At 33.7% G+C, this 21,321-nt stretch overlaps 1 protein-coding gene across 3 annotated transcripts; it reads left to right on the top strand.

Annotated features, from left to right (window-relative positions):
• Positions 1 to 863: 863 nt before the first annotated feature.
• On the top strand, positions 864 to 10,082 carry LOC109050773 (GTPase KRas-like). 3 transcript variants are annotated; one of them, XM_042715665.1, is made up of 6 exons: positions 864 to 1,256; positions 2,837 to 2,954; positions 4,271 to 4,449; positions 4,579 to 4,738; positions 6,898 to 7,013; positions 7,936 to 10,082. In XM_042715665.1, the coding sequence occupies exons 2-6, from the start codon at positions 2,844 to 2,846 to the stop codon at positions 8,051 to 8,053; spliced, it is 684 nt and encodes a 227-aa protein (XP_042571599.1). In that variant the 5' UTR covers positions 864 to 1,256; positions 2,837 to 2,843; the 3' UTR covers positions 8,054 to 10,082. The 3 variants fall into 3 exon arrangements, with proteins under 3 accessions (XP_042571599.1, XP_042571598.1, XP_018923892.1); XM_042715664.1 differs by lacking the exon at positions 7,936 to 10,082 and adding an exon at positions 1,384 to 1,528 and having other exon boundaries at positions 865 to 1,256; positions 6,898 to 7,255; XM_019068347.2 differs by lacking the exon at positions 6,898 to 7,013 and having other exon boundaries at positions 870 to 1,256; positions 7,937 to 10,082.
• The last annotated feature ends 11,239 nt before the right edge of the window (positions 10,083 to 21,321 follow it).

Here is a 21,321-nt window from a genome sequence, read left to right as displayed (position 1 = left end):
TAAAATTAATTAATAAAACATATATATATATATATAAAAATAAAAAATTATATATATAATATATATATATATATATATATAAAATAAAAATTATATATATATATATATATATATATATATATATATATATATATATATATATATATACATGTTATATATATATATATATATATATATATATATATATATATGTATATATATGTATATATATATATAAAACATGTTTATGATCAAATAATAGACTATACTAAAGTCGTAAATCTTTCACTTTGTTTTTTCAACACTCTTGGTGTTGCAAAATACTTTTTATTTGTATAATTACATTGTAATTACTTACATTATAATTAAAATATATTAAAAATAATTAAAAGTGAACTCAAATTTTTTTTAATTTTCATATTATTTTTGGTTACTATATAAATGATCATTTCAATTATGATAAATGTATTATTGTAAACTAAAACATCTCTTCACAAACTGTAAATACAGAAATGCAGATATACAGATATTTTCGCTTTTGACAGATTTATGAAAGAAATAAAGCATTACATAGAAACAATTATAAATCATAAAAATATTTTTTTCCCTATATTCTTTACTTTGTATGCTTTGTTTTACAATTATGCGTATCTGTTAACTATATTTACATTAAATGGCAAAGAAAAAAACGTATAAAGTAAAGCATCGAGTCAAACAATAAAGATCTAGGCCGAGTAATTTGTATTATTCAGTCGATAACCGTAGACGATTGGCTCCTTGCGCAGCGTATGCAAATCCCTGAATTCTGACTGACAGGTGAAACAGCCAATAAGATTCCACATACGCGATGACGCAAGCACGTACACGTTCCGGTTATATTTAGGGCCTATTTAAGCAGCAAACCAGTCTACACCAATACTGCCCTCAGCGCTTGTCAAAAGCCGGTTTTTGCCCAGTATCGAATATGTTGTAGCACGTTCTCGTGTGCTACTACACTGTAAACTAAAGTGCATTTGTTATCCGTCGTATAAGCATATCTATTCTTGAATTAGCGGTGTTGTTAGTCGGTCAGTTATCGATCAAGCCCTCCGCCCTGCACAGCTCATTGAAAGGACACCGATCGGGATTGTTTGTGTCTACAGATGTTTCGTCTATTATAATGCAAGATGCATGCTGATGCTCGGAAGTGGCTGCTCGACTGCGTAGTACCCGTCCTTGTAACCTCGTCCACCTACTGAAAATAATCGTAAACATCTGAAAACCGTTGATATTTTGGGGTAAGTGATCATTTAGGTGGACGCAACAGTGTGTCCGCCCATATCTGTGTGAAGCACAGCCTCCGAGCGCAGGCCATGTCGCCTGGAAAGAACTGAATTCAGCCCTGTTTTTATTTTTATTTTCCAGTTTAAAAACCATTTAAACCCTCTGACGCGACTGTCAACGGATAAATGCGCTGTTTAAATGGATAATAACATTAAGGCAAGGTCACGATGTAAACGCTCGAGTCAGTAGAAGCTTTTCAGACGCGGAACTTACTACAAACCCAGAGGTAAAAATAACAGAAACGCTATTTTAACGTGTGTATTAACAGTCACGAGCAATCATGTACCGATAAAGCGAAGAATTGGTTAAATGTGACCTTTTATGTGTGTGTGTATTTTGTTCCAGTGTGTTATTGGCATCGCACGCCCAAGTTAAGTTCGGGCCCTGCGATACAATGGCGCTTAACTATACGATTAACTTATTCTAACTCGAGTTAAAATCTAATTCACTTTTTATTGCACATAACATAAATCATATAACCTCTAAAAGATACATAAAATACTTTAATAAGGTTGGTTTTCAGTAAAAACGTCAAATGATGTCAAATCGTAGTGTTTTGTTGCGTCTGTGAGTCTTTTAGTTAGTCGATTTTAAATTCGAATAAAATCACAGTAAAAAGCTCTTACAGAGGACTAGTCTATAAATATATAACCTAAAATGGTTAAATTAGTATTTTCGCTTGGCGTCTCACCTGTTAAGTTGATTCGGTTTACTGTAGATTAATCGGTTTTGTTGAGTTATTGTAACGAAAAGTGAGAAGTAATGATTATACTCATGGGAAAGTTACAGAGTAGCAACATCTAAGAGATAATATATAACATGTCAAATCATGCTATTCTATAATTTGTTATGCGTTGAATCGGTTTATTTAACTGGATTTATTTAATTGTAGTAATAAAGTGATTGAAGAAAATCTATTGTATTGTAAATATGATTAATGATGCAGGTGTTTACAAGATGTTATATATACTCTTATAACTATATAATTTCAAACCATAGAGAAGTGTTGTATTCCTTTGTGGTTGTATTGATTCTGTGCCATATTGATTATTTATTTCTAGAAGTTAATAATTAAAACATTTCCCCCTTCATATGTGTTCTTGTTGCTATGCTATACTGTTTTCTTTGTGAAACACATGTTGAAACCCAATGAAACAGAATTTCCCCAAGGGGATAATAAAGGTACTTCTACTAATGTTTTAATAGTGGTGTTTAAATGCTGTTTTTGGGTCAGTCCATTAGACTTGGCGTTTTAAGTAAATGTCGACGTGCCAGATTTTACAGTCTTGCCTGATAGAGGATGCTGTGGTGTAATGGTTAAACATCTGGGTTGGTAGCTGAATGGTTGTAAGTTCAAACTGTAGAAAGGCTTTATTATTGTACTATCACCATCGTTCCCTTGAGCAGGTTAGTCTAACCCTAGGTTACTCCAGCAGACTGATCCTGAAATTAGTGAAGGTGCTTTGGATAATAGCATCAGTTAATTGACAATTATTTTAAGTACTCATTGATTTTCATCGTTTTTCTGCTGCAGGTGAAGAATGACTGAATATAAGCTTGTGGTGGTAGGGGCTGGAGGCGTGGGCAAGAGCGCTCTCACCATCCAACTCATCCAGAACCACTTTGTGGATGAATACGACCCAACCATAGAGGTGAGGCATGTGCACCTCTGTCTCTAGCACCGTCAGGACACTCACTTTCTACTGCCACACAAAGCTGTGAAACTCACCCACTTGTGATTATGCAAAAAAATTTACTGTTACAGATTCAACTGTGTGATCTGGTTATTCTGGTTTAAAAGAAGGTGGATTCCAAATTGAAGGCCTTTGTGTCTCTTACCTTTCACTTTTCTGGCTTTGGCACCCTTCTATGTTTAGTTTACAAATTTACATATTTCCAAATAAGTTTTATTTTCTGTGTTTGTTTGCGCTCTTATAATAAACAAACTAAGAAAAACCTTAGGTTATCTTTAAAGTCAACGTCAAACAGCATTCACAGCCTATTTAAATTCTGTAATGTGACACATCAGAGTGAAAAAAAGGAAGGACAGAACTTCTATTTTTACCTTGGGATTGGTTGATAAAAAGTATAGTATATGGGTCTGTAGTATTGTAAAAAAAAAAAAAAAAAAAAAAAAAAAAAAATAGATGCGCTTTAGATGTTTTGTAATTGTTGTAATGTTTTTGTAGTTTTAGATGTTTGTTGTTTTTTGTAGTTTAGATGTTTTTTTATGCTTGTTTGCATTTTTTGTATTTTTTGTTTGTTTTTGTAGATGTTTTGGGATGATTTTGTAGTTTTTTTGTTTTGTTTTGTTTTTTTTTTGTTTTATTTGTTTTTTTTTTTATTTCTTTTTTGTGTTTTTTTTTTTATGTTTTTTTTGTTTTATTTGGAATGATTCTGTAGTTATTAGATTGTGTTTTTTTAATGTTAGTTTTGTAGATCTTTTGGAATGATTGTGTAGTTATTAAATGTTTTTTAGTTGTTCTTTAGATGTTTTTTATGTTAGTTTTGTAGATCTTTTGGAATGATTCGGTAGTTATTAGATGTTTTATAGTTCTGTAGATGTTCGTTTTTTTTAATGTTTTGGAATGATTCTGTAGTTATTAGATGTTTGTTGTGTAGTTTTGACAAGATTACAGAGGCAAATTTTCTTCGGAATAATGTGCACTAAATTAAGTCCTAGAACATGCAATGAAAATGCTGAAGAAAATCTTTCTAGTTGTAATGTCATGTTGACCTGTGCACCCATTTTGCTAGACTTAATCTACACCTAAATGAGCACTTTAAAACTCAAACACGATATTTGCCTACAAGTACCATTTGTCATTTTACAAATGTCAGGTTTTTAATATCATTTTTGGGATATTTTAGGCTTGATATTATTGTCATGCATTGATATTACTGACCCAGTATTGTTTGGGGTCGTTATACTGCTCAACATGCTCAAAAGATCATTTCACTTGTGCAGGACTCCTACAGAAAGCAGGTGGTGATTGATGGGGAGACGTGTCTATTGGACATCTTGGACACTGCAGGTCAGGAGGAGTACAGCGCCATGAGGGATCAGTACATGAGGACAGGAGAGGGCTTCCTCTGTGTCTTCGCCATCAATAACACCAAGTCCTTTGAGGACATTCACCACTACAGGTGAGGGTTTGATAGAAACGGAACGGTGTGCAGTCACATAACCTGCAGAATCAGGTCTGTAAAGGGTTAAAACACCTCACAAAGTCAGATTCATTTTTTTGACGTGCAGTGTTCTGTGTGCTTTGACAGAGAGCAGATAAAGCGAGTAAAGGACTCTGAGGATGTCCCCATGGTCCTGGTGGGGAATAAGTGTGATCTTCCGTCCCGCAGTGTGGACACCAAGCAGGCTCAGGATTTAGCACGTAGCTACGGCATCCCGTTTATAGAGACCTCAGCAAAGACGAGACAGGTATGGAAAACATAGTCGTGGATTAAATACAATCCTGTCTGACAAATCAATGAAAATAAAGGCATACAATGTGATTTTTTTTTTTTTTTTTTTTTTTTTTTTTTTTTTTTTTAATTTTGACTTGTTTAAAGACAACATGAAATCAAGATCAGCCGTTTTCTATAAATAAATGTCCTTGGTACTTGTGCACTGCTCGTCATTATAAAAAATATATATTTGTTTACCATAAATCTTTTATCCACCTCTGAAACTTTTATTCTGACACATCTAAGGCCACAATTAAAATCAGTCTATAATATTCTAGTATAGCATAGGATTCAGTCAAATTCCGATGGATAAAATTACCCAAACCTACCTTTTATTTATTTTACAATATTATTTTGCTTAGAAGTGCATTATTATGGAAGTTTAATGAGCTGTGAATGCCATTTCATGTTGTCTTTAATGTCATATTAATGCATTATTGGGTTAAACATGGTTTTGAAATCTGTAATAAAAGTTGACAATAACCAGAATATATAAACAACCATTAAAGGTGAGTCTTGTAAAGCATTATAAGAACATGTCTCGGTCACATTTGATCGAAATTAAAAGAAAATTGTGTATATATATATATATATATATATAAATATAATTGTAATTATAGAAATTTTAATGAACTAAACGGATTAAAAACAATGTTTATGTATTTTTATTTTCTGCTGTTTTAAAACGAATATTATGATTAGAGGTGTAACATAACACTGTCTCTATATATCACAATACAAAAATGCAACAATATGTAGCATGGATAATGATAATCTATATCCAAATGAATAATAAATATGGTAAACCCAGAAGCTCACATATTTGAGCTGCCATGTTAAGAAATGAAAAATGAAAAATACATTAATAAAATATAATATTTGAACTCTTTACATACTTTAAATGTATGTAGTCTAAAACAGAAAGCAAGAAAATGTCAAACATAATTCTGGTCACATAATTCAAGTCCACCACTGATATTATGCTAAAATGTAGCATTTTAATGAACAGTATTTTTTGTTAACTGTTTATAATATGTCTTTAGAAGTAATAATAAAAAGGTAAAATTTTTGGCTTTATTTAAGGCATTTTATTGTGAGATCAGTATCGTCTAGTTTGTTACACACCTAATTGCTATTTTTATTTATTTTCTTACATTTAAAAAAAGTTACTATAAGTAAGTCTTATTGCATAAATATGTATTGTTTTTAGGAGGTAACTGTGGCCTAGACATGGTTTTTGTTACATTCTCACAGCATCTGAAGGCAGCTGAAATGTGTAGAGCTGTAGGAAAGCTGGTCATTGCGTACTGTTGCTTTACACCGGGTTTATGCATGAGTTCATTCTGACTGCTTTATGAATAATCAATCAGGTTACAACTGATCTGCCTCTGGGTTTGTGCCTGGTCTCTCATGTGCATTCATTATAACTTGTCTGTTTGATTTCATAAATGAATCTTTTAATGGCAAAGAATGCTCTTTGGATTGATTGATCAGGGGTTTAATCACTATTAATCAGTTGGGGATATCAAACTGTTTTATCTGTGATATTAAATATCAAGGCAGACACTCTGCAGCGCTCAAATCACAACTCCTTGTGGTGCTGGGATGTAATAAAAGCTCCTGAAATCATTTCTTTTCTCTCTGTTTTGAGCCTCACATGCTACTCGCCGACACCAAAGTGCCATCTTCAGTACCCACAATTCCCTCTCTGGCCGCAGGCTGAAATGGTTCTGTGTGTATCGCTTTAACAGCAGATTCACTTTCTAATTCTCTTATCTTTTGTTTATTAAAACTTTGCGTGTGTGTGTATTTTCAGGGACATTACTAGAGAAACTCTTCTAAAATGTTTTCCAAGTGTCAAGATTCTGCGAAAAAATATCATCCCATGGAATAGCGTGGTTTTTTTGGGTGGGGGTTGTGGAAAGTTGATGTAAAATCTTGATTATGCCAAATTCCTTCTAAATTCCCAGAAATAATCAAAAGTAAATGCTAATATTAATTGTGCCAGCACTATGTGGAAAACTTTATAGTGCCACTTGGTTCCCGAAATCCTATTCAGACTGTTTCCGCTTCTCAGAGATGAGAAGGCTGTGCGTTCCTTGACACTGAAGGGAGTTGTGTTTTGCACTGCAGAGAGTGGAAGATGCCTTTTATACTCTGGTACGGGAAATCAGGCAATACCGGCTGAAAAAGCTCAGTAAAGAAGAAAAGACGACACAATGCATCAAGCTTAAAAAATGTGTTTTGATGTGAGCGGGGTAAGTTTGAAGCACGGTCCGTCTGCAGCCCAGCTGTGGAGTACGAAATCTGCTGTGCTACACTTCACACCTGTTCTTGAAAGAGTCTCGCAAACATCCAGGTCATTTTTCAGCCCAAAATCAACTTTCATTAAAAAAGCAGCCTATTTTTAGGACCAATAAGAGATTTAGCGTTGTGATTTTTATTTTTTTTAATAATCGCACCTTCCACATTTGACCATAGAATAAGAATAAACCCTTACTTTAGAACACAAACACATTAAGTGGGTTTATAATCGTAAATCATATTTGAATGCAATTAATGCAAATTGTAATACAATATAATTTTCAAGACTGTTTTTATTTATTGTTTATAGTATTAGTTGTACTTAATTTAAATAAAGCTAATAGTAATATAAAAATCACTTTCCAGACAGAAACTGTTCTTTTATTTATTTGTGTTTGTTGTGATGATTTTAATAAATGCAAAGTTTAATAAAAAAAAATGATTTACTTAATTAACTGAATTTAAGGATTAAATTTAAAAAAACAATTTTCCATAAAGGATTTGTTTTTAAAGGGAAAGTGTGCTTTACTGCCATGGGGAAAAAAAAAAAGTTCCTAAAAATTTTTTTATTATTATTATTGCGGAATATAGCGTCTTATTTGTTTGATTTTGGGATTGAATGTGACCATTTATTTGTGAGATTGGTAGTCTTATCTATCTTTCCCCCCATTTATTTCTATTTTGACTGGGTTTGGTGATCATGGCCTTTTTAAGACTTATCTGATGCCAGTTTTAATGTTAAATGGCTAATATTTGGAATATGGCAGCAAAAGTTGGGCTTTTGTTATAGTTTTGTTAATTTATTTTTTGTTATAGTGTTTGATGCTTTAGATAATCACCTGAAGTTCTTGTTTTCCCTTTATTTTGGGGCGTGGACGACGCGTTTTATACTTTAGTCCGAGAAATCCGGAAGCACAAGGAGAAGATGAGCAAGGAGGGCAAGAAGAAAAAGAAGAAATCCAAATCAAAATGTGTATTAATGTGAACAAGCCTTTCCTGTCATTATAGACTCAAAAGCAAACAAAAAAAAAGGTTTCACAACTGCATTTTGTACATTACACTAAATTATTAGCCTGTTCAAAATACAGAATGCATCCTTCTTAAAAGAAATAAGCTTTACTTCTCGTTCGGTGGCCAGTTGCTCCGAAGTGTTGGTCTCTTGACACCTTTCTGGCTTATTTTACTGGGTGGGCTGTCAGAACTGGTTTTATTTTGCAGTTGGTTTATCTAGAGTAGTTTTAGCAGATTTATAAGGAAAGGTGTGGACATGAAAACATGGTTTTAGTGTGATGTATGAGAGAGAACTAGCCGTGTAGCTGCATGTGAGTCACTTGATTTTACAGGAACTGAAACTTTGAGGAATCATATTTTAGGATCAACACTTTCAGGTGGCGTTTTGATACTTTATCACTGTGTATGACCCTGGCTTTGGATGTCCCAGACTTCCAAAAACAACCTGCATGTGAACTTCCACTGTAGTCGGATTAACGCGCCCTCTCTCGAAAGCCATGGTAATGTGTGGTGAAATCCTGTATGCATGCTGTGTTCTGTTCTTTAGACTTCCAGGGAACGGTAATGCGTTGAATGCGGTATAATAGCCACTGTGGTGTAGAATGGATTTTCTCAGTCGGTCCGAACAGGTGCTATCATTTCAACACGGCCATTGTTCATTCTTCTGATATTTTCAGTTAAATTCATGAGGGTTTATATAAAAGTCAAAATCTGCTAAGAGGTGACATCATGTAAAAATGTATTGTTTTCATTAAACAACAAAATTAAATGTAAAATGCTTGCACGCCCTGAACCTCTGCAGGCTTTTTTTGATCAAATTTGTTTTATTCTCTTATAAATCATAAAATATTTTATTTAAACCTAAGAAAATACAGATCCTGTTGTAAATAATATTGAAAAATCACTAGCCCTAAGCAGATTTTGACTTAAAAATATAAAGCTGCAGTTGACCAATCACAGTCAAGTATTCCAGAGAGTGTTTGGAATCTCTCCTCTGTAAGTATCTACATTAGCGAAAGCCTCACTTCTGCACTCAGAGGAGGATTTTTACTGCATATGAATATTTACCCTCTTGTGCCCAGCCAAACAGCACCTTAGAAGGCTGATTTTTTTTTATTATTGTAATTTTTATTTTTTGCGCTAAATTTTGATTAGTGAATATAACCTACTGTACCACTAGTTATTTGGATGCAAATGTATGTAGAAAAGGAACCAAACAAATGCCTTGTTCATTTATGCTGCCATCAACCATCGAGACGTTCTGGTTCTAGAAGCCCCAAGACGCAGTCTAGTATACTATGGCAAAATGTGGCTAGCTTGGTTCTGAAGGGCAAATTTTCAGCCATCACTCAAACCAAAGAGAGTGATATAAAGGTTTATTTTGTGATGTCATGAGATGATGTCATTTATAGGAGATTTACAATGTGCGAGCAAGATGTTGCATGACCAGTTTGCTTTTGATAATTGTTTCTATATTGCTGTTCGACTAATACAGAGAAATCTAAACCGGAAATAAATCAGGATGTCTGCTCATATGCAAAGTTAAGTGTTTTGGTTATTTTCTGTTCCCTTTAAAATCATTTACTAGCCGTCTGTAACGCGAGTAGCAAAGTCATTAGATATTTTTGGAATAGTTTCTGTTCTGTCTCTTGGTGTGCCAATTGCAAATGTTGAAAAGAGGGTTCACATATACATAGACCTTGTTTTAACAGCCTTTGTACGGTTGTGATAAGAAATGAATATTTTGTAAATTGTGCTTTTTTTTTGTTTAATGAATTGAATGACACTTAATTGTAATTAAGGGTCATGTGTTAACGTCTATGAGAAAGTGCTGATCTGAGGTCGTCTTTCACATCGTTCATGTTTAGGTGAATGTGATTATTAGAATGAAGGAAGTTGTTCTCAGATCTGCACGCTTTTATAAATGCAACCCAATCCTGTTTTTCCCCATTAACCTCACCAGTCTTATTTAATGTGTAATTAAAAGAAGTTCATAAAACCCACAGGAGAGACTCTGTGAGTGTTTGTTGGTTTAGAATGAATGCAAAATTATACCAAAAAAGGGTATAATTGTTAAACTTACTCTTTTCAAAGGTGAATCTCATGAGATCTCATAAAAACATTTTACCCCTAAACTCTAATTTTGCATGATTTTGCACAATTTTAGAAGGTTAAGTATATTTTACATCCATGTTTTTGTGCTTGCCGAAGCTGAATTGAATTGATCAAAATACAGTAATAATGTAAAATCTTATTACAATATACTGTAAAATAACTGTTTTCTATTTGAATATATTTTCAAGTGTAATTTATTCCTGTGATCAAAGGTTAATTTTCAGCATCATTACTCCAGTCTTCAGTGTCACATGATCCTTCAGAAATCATTCTAATATACTGATTTGCTGCTCATGAAACATTTCTGAATATTATCAGTGTTGAAAACTATTGTGCTGATTAATATTTTTGTGGAAACTGATACATTTGTTTTTCTGGATTCTTCAATAGAAAGTTTAGAAATTAATAGACGACATTTATTTGTTATAGAAATCTTTTGTAACCACTTTTAATCAATTTAATGCAACCTTGCTGAATAAAATGTTTCATAAAAGAAATCTACTTTTGAATGGTGTATGCATTCATATATATATATATATTGAATAATTTAAGCAGTCATTTTCATGAGATTCACCCTTTTACGTCTGCATGCATGTCTCTTATGTGCCACAAAGTGGCAGTATTCTCTCATGCCATGATATAATAGTTTCTCAGATGGTTTTCTGTAATGTCATCCTAACAGAATTAAAATAGCAGGCACTCTCAATAACTCCCTGATTTAATCCAGGGCACGGTATCATTTCTTCGGCGTAATTACATTCGCCACGTGAAATTAAATATCAAGCTTGCTGTGGATTTGAAACCTACCTTTGTCTCTGGTGCCAAGATGAATAGGTTGTTCCATATTAGTTTAGCTGCAGGCAAAAAGGACACGTTTCATATGATAAGCCATTTGCCATTAATAATGCAGTTTTTAAATGTGATTGCGGTGCTCGGGTGTCCTGTCTGGTGTCTTGAATACAATTTTAAAAGGAATGAAAAAAACACATTTATGGTTTAATTATGCTGCGTGGAAAACCTACAGAAACCTTACAGGCCCCAACATTGATTTTGTTTTTAAAATGTATTTTTTGCCATGTTGATCCTCTCAAAGCAAGCAAGGTCAACCTTCTGACAAATTTTCATAATTCTTTTATGACCTTTTTGTCATTCATTTGTGATTCATGATTACTGAGGATTTTTAATCCTTCTAGGCAGATTTCATTTGTATGTCAGGTATTAATCTTTTAAATTAATATACAGTATTTGATCAGTTTTACTTATTAGTATGCAATCCCATCTCTGCCACATGAGAAAAATATAATGCTTTGATAAATCATAACATAAAAGATTAGACTGATATAAAAGGCAAGACTGATACAAAGTCATAATTGTGAGATAAATGGCCATTAGAGATGAAGACATAATTATAAGAGAGAGAAAAAATTAATGAGAAAAGGTCATTATTGCAATGTCAATTGTCAAATTATGACAATGAATATGAGATATGTTGAAATGAGGATGTAGAAAGTCAGATTTGAAACAATTTTGACCAAGTTTTGAAAATATTATTTTTTTAAATAAATTTTGACTTTAATAGTCAAAATTGTGATATGCTAAGTCATAATCCAAAGATAAACAGTCAAGATTATGACATACTAAGTCATTTTTATGAGATTGACTTTTGTCCTTATTGACTTTTAAATTTATAGTTATAGCTTAGTTTGTCATAATTTTGACCTTTTATATCACAATTATGACTAATGTCATAATTAAGATTTAACACAGCATGATTTATTTATTTTTTTCTTATGTTGTGGAAATAAGATACCATATTTTACGCAACCAGACAGCTGATGAAACATTTTAACATAAAAATGTATATCACTTTCATTCGCAAATAGCAAAACTTTTTACGAAACATGCTAAAAATTGTGGTGGCTTATATTGTAGTCACTGAAACTAAAGATGGAATGGGATTATGGTTTTCTTTTCTTTCTTTCTTTCTTTTTTTATTTACTTAATGTATTCCAAATGTTTTTGGGCCAAAATGTCAGGGCCCAAGTATATGATTCAGTCCACAGCTAAATTATGATTGTCCGTCCTCTTCAGCTCTGAACTAATTGTGTCCTAACTCTTGAAAAATGTGTCTGTGACCACAGCTGTTCATTTTACATGCTTGTCTTGTAGTGGACAACCAGGTGACCTTAATACTCAATCACGGTCTTCTGGTTCTCAGATGGTCTAGATTAAGGTCTCACAAATGTTTTTGAACCAAGGACTACTTTGTTTTCATTCAGTTTTTCCAAAGCCCTGTCCACAACCCAATTTAGGTTAACAAATATGAATGTGTGTTGCACTTGAAATGGTGATGTGATAGACTCTCAAATCATCTTGTTAACCTTTAAAATAGAAATATTTGTGGCACCACCACTCCAAGAGCACAAATAGTGTGAGAAAATGGGAGACCATTAAATTATGCAGACTATTTCTTGACTGTATGATAGACCTGAGCCCTGACAGGAGAGAATGGAGAGGAAAATACAAGCTGGAGCAGTCGCTGTAAATTCTCCTCTTGATTCTCCTGGGTGCACCTTAGGCCAGACCCTGTCAGTCAAACCTCCTCCACAGCTGTAATCTCTGGACAGCAATGAGGGCCTGCATGTCTGATAAAACTGCTGAAACTGAGCAATCCTCGTTCGAAGAACCTCCGGTGGACAGAGAGGACAGTGAATTGGTGGATGCTCAGAAGTTGACAGACTTCAGAACTCTCTCAAACATGTCTGTGAAATCCCTCCCAAACTAGGACAAAGATATTTGTCAACGTCGCAAAATGTTCCTGGATACAAAGTGAATTTTCAACAGTCTCTTCAAAAATCCTTACCTTCTTGCATTGTTGAGTTGACAGTAATAAAGCACACACACACACACACACATGCAAAACTACAGTAAAACAGTAATATTGTGAAATAGTTTTACAATTACTGTTTTCTGTTTTCATATATTTTTAAATGTATTTAAAATTTATTCTTGTGATGGCAAAGTTGAATTTTCAGCATATTTTACTCCAATCTTCAGTGTCACATGATTCAAATATGCTGATTTGGTGCTCAAGAAATATTTATTATTATCAAGTTTTTTTGATGAATAGAAAATTCAACAGAACAGAGAGTAAAAGTATCTACTGTGAGTTTTAATTAAATGCAAACTTGCTGAATAGAAGTAATTTTTTTTTTAAACAATCATACTTACCCCAAGTTTAGTTAGCACATATATGTAAGACATAAATAAATAAGTAAATACAAATACACATTAAAAATACAATACAATAAAAATATGTAGTCTGTATAGAGACCTGACCTGACCTGGTATTTTATAATTGATTTATTGTGACAATTTTTCCAGAGGCTTGATGATGTATCATGTCTGCGCGAACGGTGCACAGAGGTGTGCAAATACATACATACATTGTCAGGCAGGTAGCACAGGGTATCGTAGTCCTCGGACTGAGGAATATTGGATGGATATTTTATGGTCCTATGCCTTCCACAGATGATATAAATACATTTAGACCACTTAACTTAGTGATTGCTGCACTGGGATGTGGAGAAACTTTCAACCAACATTAAAAAAAATGTTTTTAACCATATATTACCTACCGTGCCTTTGAATAACTAGAGCTTGGACAAAGAGTAGATTTTGGATAAAGGAGGAACTTATTTTCCCTTTTATTGTACTGCATAAAGCAGTAGGACAGGGCAGTCATCATAATAGGTTCCCCAACAAAAACACCATGAATTTTTAAACACCTAGAGGCAACAACTGTGTGACAACGATAAAGAAAGATTTGCTGAGGGTCACGGCTGAGAGAAAGAAGATCTTAGTCTTGTCAAGATTAAGACTGAGTGTGTTTGATATGTCAGTCAGGCATACAGAGATTGCAGATATCGAGACAGAAGGGGACATGTACAGCTAAGTGTCATCAGCACACCAGCGATAAGAGAAGCCATGCAATTAAATGACAATTCATAGCTATCTTTAAATGTCTGAATGTAGACAGCAAAGAGTAACGGTCCCAGTACGGAGCCCTATGGGACTCCCACAGTGGGGCTTTTCCAGCTTGGTGTGGTTCTCCTGGGAAGTGCCTACTTATTTGAAAAACATAGACCTTAGACCATTTTGAATTATACATGGATGAAAAAAAGCTGTGAGGGACATAATTAAAATCTTTACAATGGAATGCACTGAATAAAGGTCCTAGATTATAATTTAATATGGCCCTGCATTAGAAGGATTTTGGTCAGAACAACATCAACCCAAGTACATATTTTCCTTATTCCTACCAAACTTTATTTTTTTTCCCTATTGCAACAAAATAAAGACCATTTTCACATTAGGTGTGCAAATTATTTGTTAAATATTTTATCAATGACATTTCAAAAGCATATTCTGGTCAGATTTTTAATCAACAGGAGGTCAATGCAAAATGTAATTATGAGCAATTAATTTTTTTCAAGTGTTCAAGTAAAAAATATTTTATATTTTTATTTTCCAGAGTAGTTCGGTGCGTGTTGTAATGAAGAGCAAAGTATGCATATATGATATGTGCATGTGAATGATTGGTAATGTAGTTTTTTTCGCTATTCTTCATCAACAGTATCCTACACAAACACATAAAAAACATAATTGTACTATTTTACTTTTAAAATTTCCACCAATCATCATTCACAGAGAGCACCAGGGCGCCGAGAGGGTTTCAGTGGCATACAGCAAAGCCTACTGGGCATGCGCAAATCAATATAGCTTAAATTTTCTCACATTGTACAACTATAATTACTATTTTTGCATTATTGTAAGGGGTAGGTTTAGGGTTGGGGTAGGTGTAGACGTTAACAAAACAATCTAATTTGTAGAAAATTACATTTATTGTTAGCTTCCAGTTTTTTTTGCTGTATCCCCTCTAGCCACAACCAGCCGAACGAGAAGAAAACGATACAAACAGCGACATTAGTGACTTTAGAGAGTTTGGACACGTTCGCAACATGTTTAATTTGCTTTAAATAATAAATACTATGGCGAATGAGTTGGTGAAGAGTGACTGAGTTCTGGTAAGCACAAACGCAATATACTAATTGACCGCCATTACAGGTGTTAATATGACAATACTAAATTTTGTTTTGCTCTTTGAAATCTATCTATCTATCTATCTATCTATCTATCTATCTATCTATCTATCTATCTATCTATCTATCTATCTATCTATCTATCTATCTATCTATCTATCTATCCGTCTCTCTCTCTCTCTCTCTCTCTTTCTCTCTATCTCTCTCTATCTATCTGTCTAGTATGTTTCTAATATAATATGCAGATTTAGTCAATTCTGATATAGATGAAACAGTCTATTAGATTAGTTTTTGCATTTCATCCTACAACGAGTGAATATTTGAGCATGTAGTTGGAATTAAATGACTGTATAAGATATATTGGTGCTGGGAAATGATCAGTATCTGTTAATGTTATTGCCTGGTAAGATCTTGAAGTGAGCAGGCCCTGTCTCATAAATGCAGGTCAGGTTTTACAGCAAACTCATCCATTTTGAGGAGAGTTATTCAGTTCACGAATGTTTTATTGATGTCGAACCACCCAACTAAGCCTGAAGATACCTCACATAGGTAAAATAAGATTCATCGCTCTGGAATAACAGACCTGGATCTCAGGACCTGTGGTGAGGTAAGACTATGGAAGCAGATTAGTCTCAAATATAATTCACGCAAAAAACACGATTCACACATGCGAATCAGTGGCTTATGATATGATTGGTTGAATGGTAAGCTCGCATCTGATTGGCTAAAGAGTACGACAGACCCACGTGGGAAGAGAGCTCTGCCAGGAAAGTCTCAAAAACACACACACACACAAATCCGAGTGGATTCGTAGTAAATGACGATTTGTACATTCAGACACTCGTACATTTTAAACATTCAAAGGTTTTTGTGCACAGTTGTATATCTACGAATTGTGTTTTGCATTTGTGAAATGTATTTTATGAATATATAATTTTATTTTGCGCATGTGAATTGCTTTTTGTGACTATATATTTTTTTTCACGCACGTGAATTTTTTTTGTGTGTACGTGAATTAGGTTTCATGCATGTGAAATTGTTTACGCATGTGTGAATCGTGTTTTTTGCGTGAATTATATTTGAGACTAATCTGTCTCCATATAAGACTGTATCATCCACGCACAATGCAACATTTTCAGCTGCTGAAGTGGATCTGAAGTCTCTTGTTTGTCTTGACAGATATAACCCTCTTGAGAAAAATATTGCAAAGCCTTGACTTATTTCTTTCTTATTCCTGCAAGGCTTGATAGCTTTAAGAGAGGGTAGAGAGATGACCAGTAGTTTTTGAAGTTAATGGATTTTTTGGAGCATTTTTTGAGTGTTGCAGCTTTTGCTGACTATTACATTTTTGCATTTTAAAATGATTTCACTTAACTGCTGAATTGTGAAAATTGCTGATACTCAAAACTTAGTGTTGGTTGTGACTTGTTCATGCACATAGATGTTGATTAAAGGGATACTCCATTAAAGGGATGCTCCGTTCGTCTTCGGAACACAATTTAGGATATTTTGGATGAAAACTGAGAGGCCTGTGACTGTCCCATAGACTGCCGAGTAAATAACAGTGTCAAGGTCCATAAAAGCAGGGCTCCAGACTAACATTTGAGAGCAGTGTCAGCAGCACCACTAAGTTCTACAGATGGTGGCGCCAGGAGCAGATTTGGTAGCGCCTTTGGGTGGTGTGTGGGGGTATTCAAAATAAAGATAATTTAATCATAAAATTGCTATTGTTTTGCATTAATAAGTGCAGTTACTAATAACATTTCATGTTCATTTCTTGTTTATTTTTTATACAGATTTGACAGTAAAGCACTAAGCTTGAGGTAAGATGCATACAAAAAATGTACTTTTAACAACAGTAACAGGTGCAAAATCTACTTATATACAGGAAATTTATATATTCCACTCTTATTAAATGCACCATTATTCTTTTAGCATATGGAACTGACCAAGTTCCGTGATTATGTGTGATTTGGTAGTAAATTGAATAAAAGTTTGTGACTTTTCTTACTTCATACACAAAAAAGTGTAAAATTCTGACAAAATCTGATTTCTTGATGATTTGATATTTTATAATAGTGATTTTATCATTTCAAAATATAGAGAAAAAGCATAAATGAATGACTAATAAGCCAGGAAGTACTCCTCTGCTGCTGTCTACTGGTTATAATTGTGATTTTATATATATATATATATATATATATATATATATATATATATATATATATATATATATATATATATATATTTTTTTTTTTTTTTTTTTACATTTTACATAAGTGTTTGTTTACCACAAAGTATATTTTTTCATCCCATTAAAAATAACATTCTAACTGGATCATTTTAGAGCTTTAAAGTGCTTGAAACAGTTGTTTCATCTTGAAAAGTGTTTCTCAAAAGGTTGTACAAACCCTGAAATGAATTATGTAATACATTCGACTATTTCTGCCACAACACCATAGTTAGAGTTAACGTTACCGCTTCTGGTTTCCTGATGTATGTCAACGCTGTTTATAACAGAGATTTCTGTGCAGAATTTGAATGCTTCTCAGTAATCTCGCAGCAACCTTATCATTCTGCAGCAAATTCAAACGATTCTCACCGGATCTCGCAGCACTGTTGCATCTGTGCAGTAATAACAGTGTCGCAAAATCAACTTTGGCTTCTGAGTAAAGCTGTTCTGAGTTCGGACAAGTTTGTTGGACAAGAATAAAGTCGTTATTTTTGTTTTCTTCGCTTACAAAAAGTGTTCCCGTCGCTTCATATAACCCAGATTGCACGTCTGATGGCAGATGGAGTATTCTGATGATGACTTTCATATCTTTTATGGACCTTGACACTGTTATTTATTTGGCAGTCTATGGGACAGTCTCAAGCCTCCAAAATATTTCTCCAAAATATCTTAAATTGTGTTCCAAAGACGAACTGAGCTTTTACAGGTTTGGAACAACATGGAGGTAAGTGATTAATGAAAAAAAAAATCATTTTGGGGTGGAGTATCCCTTTAATATTTTGTAATTAGGATATAACTTTGTCATGTTGTTTCCTAATTGTTACAACAGTTCAAATGAACTTCAAAGATCCATACAGTGGCCTGTAGCAAAGCAACCAGACACTGGTCAAGTGAATCTGATAAATATGACAAATTGGGCAAAAGCTAAAAAGGGCTACTGCCAAAATTGAATGTACATATATGATATGTACATATTTAATAACATTTCTCAGTGCATGTGTGGATTTAATATAACAGTTGGTTTGGCAGAGAGTTAATTTCAGGTTCACAGTTGGGTGCTGTCACAAACATTTGATTTTTTTTTATATATTTTTGCCCTCTTGATCCACACTCAGTGATTCTATCAAGACACTAGAAAATTAAAACCTGTCAAGCTGAAGACAGTTTTTCAAATTTGCTATGTCAAAAACAAAAATGAGCCCTCTTTGGCTAAAAGTATTAGATAATGTGAGATATTTAAAATATGGCAGTGTTTGTTAGAAATAGGAACCAGTGATAAGTGCATTTCTGACATTCACATTAGCACAATATTTACTTGCACAATAATTTATATATATATATATATATATAATTTTTGGTACATTCCAGTCCATAATGTAGATGATTTAATAATTCAAAGCAAAGACTTCGGAGCAAAAAGATATCTGAAGTCTCCCTGTTGGCTATTTAAGTGGAAAAAGTGCTAAAACCATTATAAATTAATATTACAATTTAATTTCTTAAATTAATCTTTATTTATATAATTGTGTTAATTTAGTTTAAATAAATTACCTTTTCCATTTGCCTTTCTCTTAGAAATAAAGGCTTTTAACACTGTCACCGTGCCATTCGTCCAGTGTTTTGGTGTTGGTTAGTTTGACAACTCCACACAGCATTATAACATATTGTTATATATTTTGCTTTATACAGCAGAAGATTTCCTACATTTTAATGTGTCTGTTAAAATAATCGTTAGGGTTAACCTAAAAATACAGAAATCAATACATTAAATAATAATAATAATAAAATTGTTTTTACAATTATTAAATACAATTATTCATTCACCCTTATCTAGTTCCAAACCAGTGATGTGTATGAAACATGCCCCCCGCCCCCAGATAATATAATATTTATTCATATAATTATAATTAGCTTTTATTTTTATACTTTGTTTCCAATCCATTCTGATGTTGTTGTTTTTTTTGTTTTTGTTTTTTGTTTTTGTTTTTTTGTCATTTTTATTGGTATTTATTATTATTGTTATTATTATTATTAATTTGACACATTTCAGTTGTTTACCAAGGCAATATTTTATATTTTTGTTTACATTTTTTTTTTAAGTTTAAGCTCTTAATCTAATGTTTAATATTTTAATATTTTTTGTCAACATGAACAGCACTGGTCAGATCATATGTTTGTGAAAGAAACAGACTGGAATTTTCAGTTATTCCTTGATAATTGTCTCTAGCATCTCTGCCATATCTCTTTCACACATATTCAAATATGACACATCAAGATGTGTCACAGCAGGCTTGACATAAATGAAAATGAAAGTTGAACTTAAGCATTTATCAATGTCACAAATCAGATTTGAGAGTTCCAGTAAAAGGAAATACAGTTGTGATATTCACACAGAATATCACAGAGTGTGGTTTTGAGTAAAGGTTTTGAATATTAGTCATAAGCACCACATGTATCCTGCTTTTTTGTCATTTTTGGAGTTAACCCTAGTCACCATTCACTTTCATTGTATGGAAAAGTGCACTGTTAATATACTAGCTACCATTTCCGTTTGTGTTCTACAGAAGAAAGAAAATCACACTTGTTTGGAAAAGCATGAGGGCGAATAAATAATGACAGAATTTTCATTTTGGCTGAACTCTTTCTTTATGTGTTCATGTGTACTTTGTTGGGTTATCGTAATGTTTGTTCCTCCAGAGAAGAATGAAAATTGTGCCAACCAATTCTGGTCTCCCCTACAGACATTGCCTAAAAAACACAGCGCCGCTTTCCCCCGTGTTTGCCGTCTGCTTACAGTAGTCGATCATGACGAATGTCAAAACATTTCAAAACAGTGCGAACACAGCCCTGTAAGTCCTGTCACCATCATTTCACTCAGACCAGATTGATGATGGTCTCTTTGTTGAGAAGCGTGTTGTTTTGTATGACAGTTCTGCTCTGCTGCTTTGTGGAAGTCATGACTGCTGGGGCTGAGTTTGTGTGTGTGTTTCATCATATACACATGTGCCCGAGGGGGGCAGGGCTGGCCTCTGTATCTTTCTCTTGCTCCGTACGGCCTCAGATGGGTGATTCATACTGGTTCCTCGCTGGTAACAGGAGGGACATCCAGCTCTTTATTACCCTCATCCGTCACCATCAGTTCATCAATCCAAAGACCGGCGGCTCTGACCAGTGGATGCTCCTCCTGAGTCCCTCGTCGCCTCTTTCTGCGATGAATGGGACATTTACGCTGTCTCAGATGCACACAAACATGGAGGCAGCAGCCAGTCAGCCGCAAGACAGTGTCAGGGATGAAGTCCCTCGAGATTTGAGTGTGAAGATGCTGTTTCTTGACTTTTCATTGTCCCTACTTCCTCTCACATCAATTCTTTACCGTTTGATTTAGTTGTGTAGGTATCACTGTTGCCCTAAACTTAGTAATGTTGTGAATATGACTGTTCAGAAGTTTGGGGTCTGTAAGATTTGTTTTGAAAGATATTGATGATTTTATTTAGCAAGGACACATTAAATTGATTAAAAGTGACAGTAAAGTCATTTATGATGTTACAGAAGATTTCTGTTTCAAATAAATGCTGTTCTTTTAAACTTAATATTCATCAACGAATCATAAAAATGTATGGTTACCATAAAAAATATGAAGCAGATTTTCGTCATTGATAATAAAATGTTTCTTGAGCAGTGAATCAGCATATTAGAATGATTTCTGAAGGATGACACTGAAGACTGGAGTAATGATGCTGAAAATTCAGCTTTGATCACAGTAATAAATGACATTTTAAAATATGTTCAAAT

The sequence above is a fragment of the Cyprinus carpio genome, chromosome A25 (genome assembly GCF_018340385.1).
Source record: "Cyprinus carpio isolate SPL01 chromosome A25, ASM1834038v1, whole genome shotgun sequence".
Lineage (NCBI taxonomy): Eukaryota > Metazoa > Chordata > Actinopteri > Cypriniformes > Cyprinidae > Cyprinus > Cyprinus carpio.
Note: the sequence above shows the minus strand (reverse complement) of the source record. Positions and strands in the feature narration are given on the sequence as shown.

Bases quoted from the DNA above. Each gene is read 5' to 3' on its own strand.
- LOC109050773 (XM_042715665.1), top strand. From the start codon at position 2,844: ATGACTGAATATAAGCTTGTGGTGGTAGGGGCTGGAGGCGTGGGCAAG. The intron at 4,450-4,578 runs GTGAGGGTTTGA...GTGCTTTGACAG, and splicing joins GAGGACATTCACCACTACAG to AGAGCAGATAAAGCGAGTAA. The intron at 4,739-6,897 runs GTATGGAAAACA...TTTGCACTGCAG, and splicing joins CCTCAGCAAAGACGAGACAG to AGAGTGGAAGATGCCTTTTA.